This window comes from Poromitra crassiceps (assembly GCF_964638095.1).
Source record: "Poromitra crassiceps genome assembly, chromosome: 4".
In the NCBI taxonomy this organism is placed as follows: Eukaryota; Metazoa; Chordata; class Actinopteri; order Beryciformes; family Melamphaidae; genus Poromitra; species Poromitra crassiceps.
In genome coordinates, this window is record NC_139626.1 from 49,534,374 (window position 1) to 49,546,299 (window position 11,926).

Here is an 11,926-nt window from a genome sequence, read left to right on the forward strand (position 1 = left end):
CAGAGACACATAGTGTAGAGGGGGCGGGGGAATAGAATAACAGGAGCCCTGACAGGCTGCTGTCTCGGGTGGGTGTACCGAGTGGGCAGTGACATTCCACTACAGCGCTTCTGCTACAAACAGACACATCAAGGTGCTTCTGTTTGCCTCTGCTATATGCTGGCATCAGTTAAAGCAATGCTGCTATGTTGTGTTGTACCTTGTGTGTGTGTGTGTCCTGAAACTACAGAAGGGCTTCTTGACAAGTCGTTGTTGCCAAAACCGACGTGAAAAAGGTTATTCACAAATAAAACCAAGCAGTGCTTCCCACAAGAAGATTGTGAGTTCATAAACTACTTGTCTTTACCCCGCTAAGATATCTTGCCAACACATAAGTGAGTGAGTCTCACAGTCACGTCAATGTAGGGAGAGAGATGTGTTCTTACATTAGGGCTGGGGGCTAACGGGAAGCTAACTATATTGGTTAGGAGTTGTGTCTAAGCTATGCATGACTTAATAACTCCTAATACTCATAACCAATGTTTTTTCTAAGACCCATTTGTGTTAAAATGGGCAGCAGTTGGGTCACTTTTGACCCAGGTTATGCATCAAAGGGTTAATTTACCTGCTATACTTTAACACGTTGAGTGCCAAGGACGAGATATCTCGTCTTACATAATCCAACCGTTGAGTGCCAAAGACGAGATATCTCGTCTTACATAAACATTTTTTTTTTTTGACGGTGGGACATCAATCAACCCCTTTTACGTCTTCTATACCACTATTGGAGGAAGAGAATGTGTATAATCTATTTTACCGACCACTAAGTGGCGACAGTTCTCTCCAGACAGAGAGAAAGCCGAGCAAAAAACAGCCACGGGTCCGCTGGAGAAAGCCATTCTAATTTTCAAGGAAATAGCTGGGCGAAAACTCTTTCGATTTCACACACACACACACACACACACACACACACACACACACGCGCGCGCGCACACACACACACACACACTCGAGTACCTTTGCGCATAAATAAGACCAGAATCGCAAAAGCTTCTTCAAAGCTCTCAGCCGACACCTCAAGAAACGAACGAGCCGGTTTTACAGTAAGCCAGACTGCCCGAGAGCCGCCAGCAGCAGCAGCCCAGAGGAGCAGCAGCAGCAGCAGCAGAGCGGAGTAGGCTGCCTCAAGATTGGAAGAAGGGGATCGCGAAGGAATTTCTCTCCCGTGTCTAACCCCCCCCCCCCCCCCCCCCTCGCCTCTCCTCTCCTCTTCCCCGCTCCTGCGATTCCGTTCTCTTTTTTTGGGATCTGTGAGGCAACAGAAACTCGCCTGTGACAAAACACTGCAAAGCCACACCTATGGAGGGAGGAGTTTGGAGACACACACACACACACACACACACACACACACACACACACACACACACACACACACACACACACAAAACAGTATACAGACTTGCCCAAGGGCACCCATAATCACAGGCACGTGAGGTGGTTCTAAAAATCCATTTATCTCAAAACTCTCTGAAAATCTCTGAAACCATGCTGTACTCAACGGCTAATATCTACATAACTACTAACTCTACAAACGAACTCTTTTAGACAGAGAAAGCACACATTCTATTAGTTCTTTTTAGATGATTGGTGTTCACGAAGTCTTAACAGAAAAGAATCCTCGGCTCTTGTAAAATGAGCCAGAATCCTCAAAAAAAAAACTGGCACAACTTACCTACAGCATTGAAAAAACGGCTGGCACTCAATGTGTTAACTCATTCAGGGCCAGTTTAGGACTGCCAATATTTAGCACAGGCCAAAGATTTTCATAATTGTTGGTCATCTTTCAAGACCCACAGTAAATTATCTATTAGCACCAGAGTGATTTGCAATACCTCAAAATGAAGATGTACGTCTCTGGGTTCACCAGGGGAAAAAAAGTGAGCTTTTAGCATGTTCTGTACTCTACTTATAGCCATTTATATACACCCTGTTTTCCCCCAGAAGGTCTCCCAGAGAAAATAAACAGGAGAAAAGGCAATTTTTGTAAAAGGGCACAATCTCAGGCATAACTCACTCTCAATTCTTTTATTTTGAACTGTATTGACATCAGACATGTAAATATTATTCGTTAGGACACAAATGACAAAAAAAAATATATATATATATATATATATATATACACATGAAGTGCTTTTTTTTTTACATTCAACAATACAGTTTACTCGGTGTGAGTGTGCAGACAGACAGACAGACACACCGACAGACAGACAGACAGACAGACACACACACACACACACACACACACACACGATCCCCCTTTTAGATTTCTAACCCCACATAGGATAAGCAATAACCACGCCCTGTGGCGCTGGGATTGGCCAGGAGCAACACTGGAGGGCACGCAGCCCAGCGATTTCATGAACCAACTGAAGAGCTCTTGAGAAGGACAGCGGGCTGCTGTGACTGCCTTCTGCCCGCTGCTGCCTAGCTGTTCCTGTGTTTATTTTGATTTGTTCTGGTACACCCGTCCTCGTCCATGTCTCCCTGTCATATCCTCTCTGCTTTGATCGTTCCCGTTTTCCCCTCGGCTATTCAACACGTCCTCACCGCCCTCGCAAACTGATCGATCATTTCCTCATTCCTCCGATGATCAAACACATCTCTTGATTACTTTCTCCCGTTTTCTCCTGGCTGGCACAGAGGAAGGCGACTCCAGCTCGTGCAGCGCGCCGAGGGCGTTTCAATGGCGTTTCTCCTGTCTGCACAAGGAAGCGTTACCCGTTTTCTACTTTTCCTCTTGCTCAATTTCAAAACAACAGCTGCGGTATGTGTTTGATCGCGTGCTGTCGGCTACCCTTTGAAGGCAGGGACCTGTGTCTGTGTCACAGGCTGGGCAAGTGTTTGCTGCAGGCGCTGCACCAATAAAAACAAAAACACGTCAAACACGTCATTGGCGGGGAGGGCTATTTCTGATAACACGTCAAAGACGTCATTGGCGGTGAATGAGCTAAGAAACATCCTATTTTTTATAATTTATTTTTTTCTTTTGTGTGTGCTAGCAACCATTTTGTAAGAATGGGTGTGTTGATCTCATGTCACATTGCATGTTGGAACAAAAGTCTTCAATAGCTGGTAGTTTTTCCCATTGCAGCGAAGACAGTTGCTCCATCCAACTTGACAGGGGTGGGGTGGTGGGGCACAGCAGGGGGCCATTGGATTAAAACAGCTCACACACCTCACAGCCTCTTCACCTCACAGCCTCTTCACCCCACAGCCTCTTCACCCCACAGCCTCTTCACCCCACAGCCTCTTCACCCCACAGCCTCTTCACCCCACAGCCTCCTCACCTCACAGCCTCCACACCTCACAGCCTCTTCACCTCACAGCCTCCTCACCTCACAGCCTCCTCACCTCACAGCCTCTTCACCTCACAGCCTCTTCACCTCACAGCCTCCTCACACCCTCTTCACCTCACAGCCTCCACACCTCACAGCCTCCTCACAGCCTCCACACCTCACAGCCTCTTCACCTCACAGCCTCTTCACCTCACAGCCTCCTCACCTCACAGCCTCCTCACCTCACAGCCTCCTCACCTCACAGCCTCTTCACCTCACAGCCTCTTCACCTCACAGCCTCCTCACACCCTCTTCACCTCACAGCCTCCACACCTCACAGCCTCCTCACAGCCTCTTCACCTCACAGCCTCTTCACCTCACAGCCTCCTCACCTCACAGCCTCTTCACCTCGCAGCCTCTTCACCTCACAGCCTCTTCACCTCACAGCCTCCACACCTCACATCACCTCACAGCCTCTTCACCTCACAGCCTCCTCACCTCGCAGCCTCTTCACCTCACAGCCTCTTCACCTCACAGCCTCTTCACCTCACAGCCTCCTCACCTCACAGCCTCTTCACCTCACAGCCTCTTCACCTCACAGCCTCTTCACCTCACAGCCTCTTCACCTCACAGCCTCTTCACCTCACAGCCTCTGCACCTCACAGCCTCTTCACCTCACATCACCTCACAGCCTCTTCACCTCACAGCCTCTTCACCTCACAGCCTCCTCACCTCACAGCCTCTTCACCTCACAGCCTCTTCACCTCACAGCCTCCTCACCTCACAGCCTCTTCACCTCACAGCCTCTGCACCTCACAGCCTCTTAACCTCACATCACCTCAGCCTCTTCACCTCACAGCCTCCACACCTCACAGCCTCCTCACCTCACAGCCTCTTCACCTCACAGCCTCTTCACCTCACAGCCTCTTCACCTCACAGCCTCCACACCTCACAGCCTCTTCACCTCACAGCCTCCACACCTCACAGCCTCTCTTCACCTCACAGCCTCCTCACCTCACAGCCTCTTCACCTCACAGCCTCCTCACCTCACAGCCTCTTCACCTCACAGCCTCTTCACCTCACAGCCTCCTCACCTCACATCACCTCACATCACCTCACAGCCTCTTCACCTCACAGCCTCCTCACCTCACAGCCTCTTCACCTCACAGCCTCTTCACCTCACAGCCTCCTCACCTCACATCACCTCACATCACCTCACAGCCTCTTCACCTCACAGCCTCCTCACCTCACAGCCTCTTCACCTCACAGCCTCTTCACCTCACAGCCTCTTCACCTCACAGCCTCCTCACCTCACAGCCTCTTCACCTCACAGCCTCTTCACCTCACAGCCTCCTCACCTCACAGCCTCCACACCTCACAGCCTCTTCACCTCACAGCCTCTTCACCTCACAGCCTCTTCACCTCACATCACCTCACAGCCTCTTCACCTCACAGCCTCCACACCTCACAGCCTCCTCACCTCACAGCCTCCTCACCTCACAGCCTCTTCACCTCACAGCCTCTTCACCTCACAGCCTCCTCACCTCACAGCCTCCACACCTCACAGCCTCTTCACCTCACAGCCTCCTCACCTCACAGCCTCCACACCTCACAGCCTCCACACCTCACATCACCTCACAGCCTCCACACCTCACATCACCTCACAGCCTCCACACCTCACAGCCTCTCTTCACCTCACAGCCTCTTCACCTCACAGCCTCTATAGGAGTAAAGTGATTGCCTATAAGTACGTCCGATCGACGGTGTTCTTGCTTTCAGGGGGTTCCACTATTATGCACTTCTTGTTACCCGCCCTCGTTGCCACCGTCTTGGTCTGGCATCCATACAGACACAATTGGCCGTGTCTGCGGGTGGGAAGCCTGATAAGGGTATGGATCCTGGCCACTGTATAGCGCTTCCTCTGGTCGGGCCTGTTCAGATAGGAGGGGAACTGGGGGGAATAATGTGTCCTGCCGGTGAAACTCCTCGCTGTCAGTTGGAAAGAAGCGGCTGGCGACTCCACATGTATCATTGGAGGCATGTGAGTCTACACACCCTCCCCAGATCAGCAGAGGGTCAGCTTAGACAGGGGAAATTGGCTAAGTACAATTGGGGGAGGTTCCAAATGTCCAGTGACTGCCTTTATTATATAAACATGCAAATGGGACATGAAGCATCCATCATAGGAGACAGTCTGCATGTCTGGGAACGCCCATACAGGCTCTAGGAACGCCCACAATAGACGCTGGGTTAGCTGGCTCAGCCTTGCTGGGGGCGGGGTCAGGGTGGGGTAAATTCCCCCGTTCTATCCATTCAGCAAAGTTAGAATTTAGCTGATAGCCCAGCCCAGGCAGACACGATCGTGGATTTAACCACCGCAGTAAACGCACATCTGAGCAGACGTCTTGTGTTCTGCTCTAGAACCCCCAAACCTGTAGTTTAGAGCCGCAGCACCGTCTTTTGGTGAGTCAGCCCATGAGATATATCGGCGGTTTTACCCCACTCGCGCGCCAGCCGAGAGCGAGAGAAAAATAGAGCTGGAGAATGGACAATGTAGAGAGATGTATTTGGATAGCTGGAGAATGGGCAATGTAGAGAGATGTATTTGCGGTGAATGCAGGACATGAATGAAAGATGAAATTGAATAGAGTAGGCACAGGAATGAGTCTGGAAAACATGGACGGATGCCCGCACTTCAGGCTGCTACGTGTAAAAGTGAATGGGATTTCTGTGTGGGGATTTCGATTAAATGCATGAAATAAGGTCTGTGGTTAACACAAGTTTATGAAACAGCAAAGTTTGTGTTCAGCAAGAGAATCTTCACAAACGAGGAGCACTTTTATGACGTTTCAAGCGTAAATGTGTTCCCTTTAAACGTGACTTTCAGAAAAGGCTTTGAAAGACACGAAAGTGGTCCTCATTTGTCAAGATGATCTTGCTGAACACCAACTTTGCTGTCTCAGCAACCGCAGGACTTATTTCCATGCCATTGCCTTTTCCCCCTATAAACCAGAAGCACAGGGACATCTGGGTATTATCCGACGAAAATACATCATCCCTGCTCTATTTAGAGTGAGTTTTATTGGAATATATATGGGATATTATTTTAGCGCTCCACCCCGTCACGGTATATTACTCCTCCATACGTAAGAGAAATCCCCTGATCAAATCAGATCTGTGCTTAAGAATAAGAACCATTCATCCTTTATTCTGAAAACCCGAGCCGTCCAAGACCTTTCCTGATTCCTCATCAGACCTGAATGCTTCATGCTGATGTCGTCAAATCTCGAGACAGCGATCTGCCATTCACTTCTCAGATCATTCCGCGTGGTTCAGTGAGGCGTTTTGAATCTTTTATAGCTGTTACAAAGCAGCGCGGCAGAGTCCTTTTCTTCACGGGAACGTTGCAATTAATCTTAAAAAATGTGGCACCTGTCTGCCCCCCTCTGGCTCGGCTGTCACAAAGGAGAAGGCAGAAGTCAGCGCTCTGCAGAGAACCAGCGGTTAATTAACCCATTGATACCTGATGCAGCATTTGTGTGTGTATCCCTTTAAGACCGCGAACCGCGTTAACGCGGTTCGCGGTCTTAAAGGGATACACACACAAATGAGGGATATACATGCAAATGCTGCATCAGGTATAAATGGGTTAAACAACACAGCAGACTTAGTCATCTCAGGTGTTCTGCAAAAGAGGTGTAGGAAAGAAAGAGCAAAGTGGAGGTGAGAGTAAAGGCACGACCATTTCTTATAGAGCGTCAAAAAGATATGGACAGAGTCAGCGTGACGTCACCCGTTGGTCCTTGGACTCCCCGTTTGAAGCCTAGTGTGGCCGTCGCCATCTTGGGGTTTTTTGCACAGCTCCCGCGAGACAGCACGAGACCAGGGGTTTCCAGCCCAGTCTCACGGAAAATTGTAAAATATACACTGTTTGTCCACAGCCTAAAAACGTTGCTATTTTACAATTTCGGCTCAAAAATTGTAAATGGCAACGTTTTTTTTTTTTTTTTTTGGTTTTTGGTTAGGTTCAAGGTCGGGTCTCTGAGCCCTCTTCCCCATTGAAACGGAGGCGAAGTCAAAGATGTTGGGTAACCCTTTATTTGACAGGTCCCTAACGACGTATGAACTATTTGTAATTAGACATGAACACAATGTAATTCATGTAATTACACAGTAATTACTGTACATTGGTGTCCATCTCTAATTACAAATAGTTGATATGTAGTCACATGGTACTGGACCTGTAAAATTGAGTGAGTCTATTCAACTGTAGTTGATATGTAGTCACATGGTACCGGACCTGTAAAATTGAGTGAGTCTATTCAACTGTAGTTGATATGTAGTTACATGGTACCGGACCTGTAAAATGGAGTGAGTCTATTCAACTGTAGTTGATATGTAGTCACATGGTACCGGACCTGTAAAATTGAGTGAGTCTATTCAACTGTAGTTGATATGTAGTCACATGGTACCGGACCTGTAAAATGGAGTGAGTCTATTCAACTGTAGTTGATATGTAGTCACATGGTACCGGACCTGTAAAATTGAGTGAGTCTATTCAACTGTAGTTGATATGTAGTCACATGGTACCGGACCTGTAAAATGGAGTGAGTCTATTCAACTGTAGTTGATATGTAGTTACATGGTAGCGGACCTAATGCATTGTATAACTGTCGATGCTGTATGTGGGGAATCAAGGTGAAAATGAAACCTAAGAAGACAGGAGTCATTCTTATACATTCTCTAATTGGGATATTTTCTAGTGAATTAAATAATGGTGCAATTAAGCTGCCCTCGTTTTGCCGAGTACCTCTCCTCCAAACCCCCTTAAGGACCCCCGAGGGTCCCAGGACCCCAATTTGAGGACCTGGCCTAAATTGTGGAATAGTTTCCCTGAAAATCTTTCACAATTGTCTTAACACAATTTGTATGTGCTACAGTGTAGCTTTTTGGTTTGTATTCAGGTGTTTGTTGATGTGTAGGACTGTGTGTGCTGTGTGTGTGGCTGTAGGTGGGTCGTTTGTATTCTTAGGTTTTCCTCAAAGCTATTTGTTAAAAACGTAAAGACCCCCTAAAGTCATGTTTTAAGATGTATATAAAATACTCTACTTTGAGTCATAATTTGTGATTTTTCCCACACACACAAAATAAATTATCTTTTAAAATCCCTAAAATGACTTCTCCTTCTGCCTGTTTAAAAATTCCAAAGCAACCAATCAGGGTTATCTAGAACATAACTAGCCAATCACAGCATACAAACAAGGGCTTGAACTGCTGAATACAGTACATGGGATTGGCTCCAGTATTCGTGATGTCACGAATCTTGCTTGTTGAAAATCACCTTTTCAGTGAGCACAGAGAAACTTTAGACTTTCAGCAGACGATTATGCAAACAGCCTTCTAGTGTCAAACTCTGCAGAGACATCATTCTGCACAGTGAAGGAACAAGAAGAAAAACACATTTTGACTTTAGGGGGTCTTTAAATAATAAATTAAATAATAAATAAATTGGAACTGGAACTTGTAACAGACTTAAAGCCCCAATCAGTAACTTTTTCACCTTAATATAACAGCTTTTTAGTCATTTAAGATGGTAGAGTGACTTGTAACAGGGAGAATGTCACCTCTATTGGTCACACACCGCCCTCCAAAGGCCTCTCCTGGGACTAAGCAGTTTGGTGCCTGCGTCCCAGAGGCAAGATGCGCGCATGCGCTGTACAGCGGAAGCGTTGTGTTCATGAAAACAAGGAAGTATGGATTATTATTTCATCACGTGGTGAGTACCCGATGTCACAACATGTACATATAGCTTTCTGGCGCTGTGTTTTGTTGACTCTGAACGGCGATATCGATACGGATACTATTGCACCCAGAGGGCGCCGTTTCTCCAATAGTAAAATTTTGAAAAGTTGCTGAATGGGGCTTTAATGTCATTGAATCGTATTGTATCGCTCTAATTTAGCCAATATCGTCCAGGTATCGTATCACAACAACAACTTATCGTGATACGTATCGTATCATTGTTAAAACGTATCGTTACACCCATACTGTAGTTTAAGAAGACTGAAGATTGGAGGGCAAAAATACGATTTTTTTTTTAACCTTTATTTATACAGGGGGAGTCTCACTGAGAGCAATGCTCTCTTTTTCAGGAGTGCCCTGTTCACATTCACACACACATTCATACCTGGAAGCTGACCAGTACGACCACAGTCTGATCTGCTGGCCACTGATCAGCTCCACTGGAGCATTTGAGGTTAAGGGCCTTGCTCAATTAGGGCACCTTATCCTGTCGGTCCCGGGGATTGAGCCGACGACCTTCCGGTCACAAGCTCGCTTCTCTAACCGCTGGGCCACCACTGCCCCATTAGAAAAGCAGATGTGTGTAGGAGCTTTTTTTGGGTTACTATTAAATTTGCGTCAATAGAACTTTCTATACTCGTCCACCACAAATCATTCTTACCGGTATCTTTCTTGTGTGTGTATCTTTCTTGTGTGTGTGTCTGTGTGTGTGTGTGTGTGTGCGTGTGTGTGTGCGTGCGTGCGTGCGTGTGTGTGTGCGTGCGTGTGTTTTCCAGGAGAGCCAGTGGCTGGACAGTGTATCTCTGCTGATTAAGGACTCGTTGGAGGGGGAGATGATTGACAACCTCTCTGGTTCAGTTTTCCACCACTACTGCTCTCCTCCTGTCTGCAAGGACTGCAAGAGACACCCGCAAGAGGTCTCACACACACACACATACATGCACACGCGTGTGTGCACACGCACACACACACACACACACACACACTTGCTTTATATAACTGTCTACTGTACCTATACATTTCTTTCTGTTCTACGTCTCTCTCTCTCTCCCTCCCTCTCTCTCTCTCTCTCTCATTCGTTCTTTCTCTTTTTTCACCCTTAAAATCAGAATACTCGAATTACAGTGGGCGGGATTTACCTGAGCTGTCAATCATTGTGCAGCGTATCTTTGAGGCGGCTCGAAGTTGCCAGTCATAAATTTGCCTCAAGGAGAAAAGGGTTATGATTCCCATGTATACAAATAAATACACACATGTGTGTGTGCTTGTGAGTGAGAGATGAGAGAGAACCAGAATCACACGTCACAAGACACGTCATATTTTTGCATAAATGATTCTTTTCTATTTGAGAGATATGATGTCTGGGTGTGCAGTGGTGGGGGAGACATTCATGAACATGTGGAAATGTAAAGTGAAACAGTGCGTAATTAAGTTGAATAATTAGAAATATATACGTTTCACAGTCGAGCTTAGTTCAAACGCAGAGAGCAGCTCTAATCTCCAGCAGATAGAGAATGTGAGAACGTGACGTTGTCGTACAAAGAACATGTTTCTAACTTTGCAGCTACAAAAGAGGAAATTTAAAGGGATATGCCCACATTTTGAGAATTTAGGCCATTTGTCATTATTGTCGATATCAAAACTAGAATGTACATGGCTTTATTTTCCAATATGCGTGCCCTCCAAACAGTGCTACAGCCCTGGCGCTACAATGGTAGTGAACGGTAACAGCTGCCTAGTACTCCCATTCAGTCGCTCAAAATACATGTACATGTTGTGATTCGTGTACTCGCCATGCGATGAAATAATCATCCTAAATGACTTGGACCGGACATTTGACATCTGGAAACATTTCTTCGAACAATCATTTTCTACGTTATGCCCAACACAGTCTCACAGAAAATTGTAAAATAGCAACGTTTTGGACCAACGTGAATTGAAGGTATTTAGAGACGGAAAGACTCCTGTCTACGTTGTTACTGCATTCTGCTCCAGACAAGTTGCTGGGGGTTTAGTGGCTCATTTATACATCCTTATAAAACCCTTAACTGGCTGTTTTTGAGACCTTTTTGACGAGAATTTATCATTTTTATTGGGTGGAAAATATATGATATATCTCCCGTGACTTTGTTGTGAGTAGTTGACACAGTAGTTGTGTGTGGGGGTCGTTACTCAAAAAAGTAATATACGGTATTATAAATTACACATTACTGCCTTACTTTACTTAATTACTCCCTGGAGAAAGTAATTCATTACACTACTCATTAGTCATTACATTACTTTTGTGTTACTCCACAACATTGCCTGAGATTCATTTGCCACCTAATTGCCAGTTGAAACCTTGCCATATCAGCACAAATCCCTATCCTAATAAGGACATACACAAGATCCCACTCCTCCCCGTCCCTCCAGCCCATCCAATCTAGTTGTTACACCGCACGTTTGGTGTTTCTTTTTCCCCATAATCCTGCAGATTCAATCCTGATCCTGCAGATAATTGAAGAACATATATAATGCAAGTAATGCCAGTTCAATCAAGAGAGACCAGTGGGTAAAATTTGACAAGCAAGCTTTATTCACAAATAGCATGGCAACTAGTTTTGCCGTAATGACTCCGTGCTAAGATGCCCCTCTTCTTGTGGTGTGAGAGGAGGGCATCTGCGTCTGAATTCTTCAGGAGTCAAGACGTCGGCGGTGGACTGGGGAGGTGGGCGGGGCGAGACACCGCTTCAGAGGATACGATCAGCCCAGGTACAGCGACCACTGAGGTGAACAATCAGGGTTGGGAGAGGATGCTGACGCACGGACCA

General features: G+C 46.5%; 1 protein-coding gene across 1 annotated transcript in view; it reads left to right on the forward strand.

The window, feature by feature from the left end:
• The window catches only part of LOC310775829 (voltage-dependent T-type calcium channel subunit alpha-1I-like), a gene marked incomplete at its 3' end in the record, with an annotated part of 351,343 nt that overhangs the window by 323,558 nt on the left and 15,859 nt on the right, over positions 1-11,926 (forward strand). Inside the window, exon 33 of the mRNA XM_083635957.1 lies at positions 9,893-10,033. Coding sequence (XP_083492083.1) covers positions 9,893-10,033 — 141 coding nt within the window. The remainder of the gene's footprint in view (positions 1-9,892; positions 10,034-11,926) is intronic.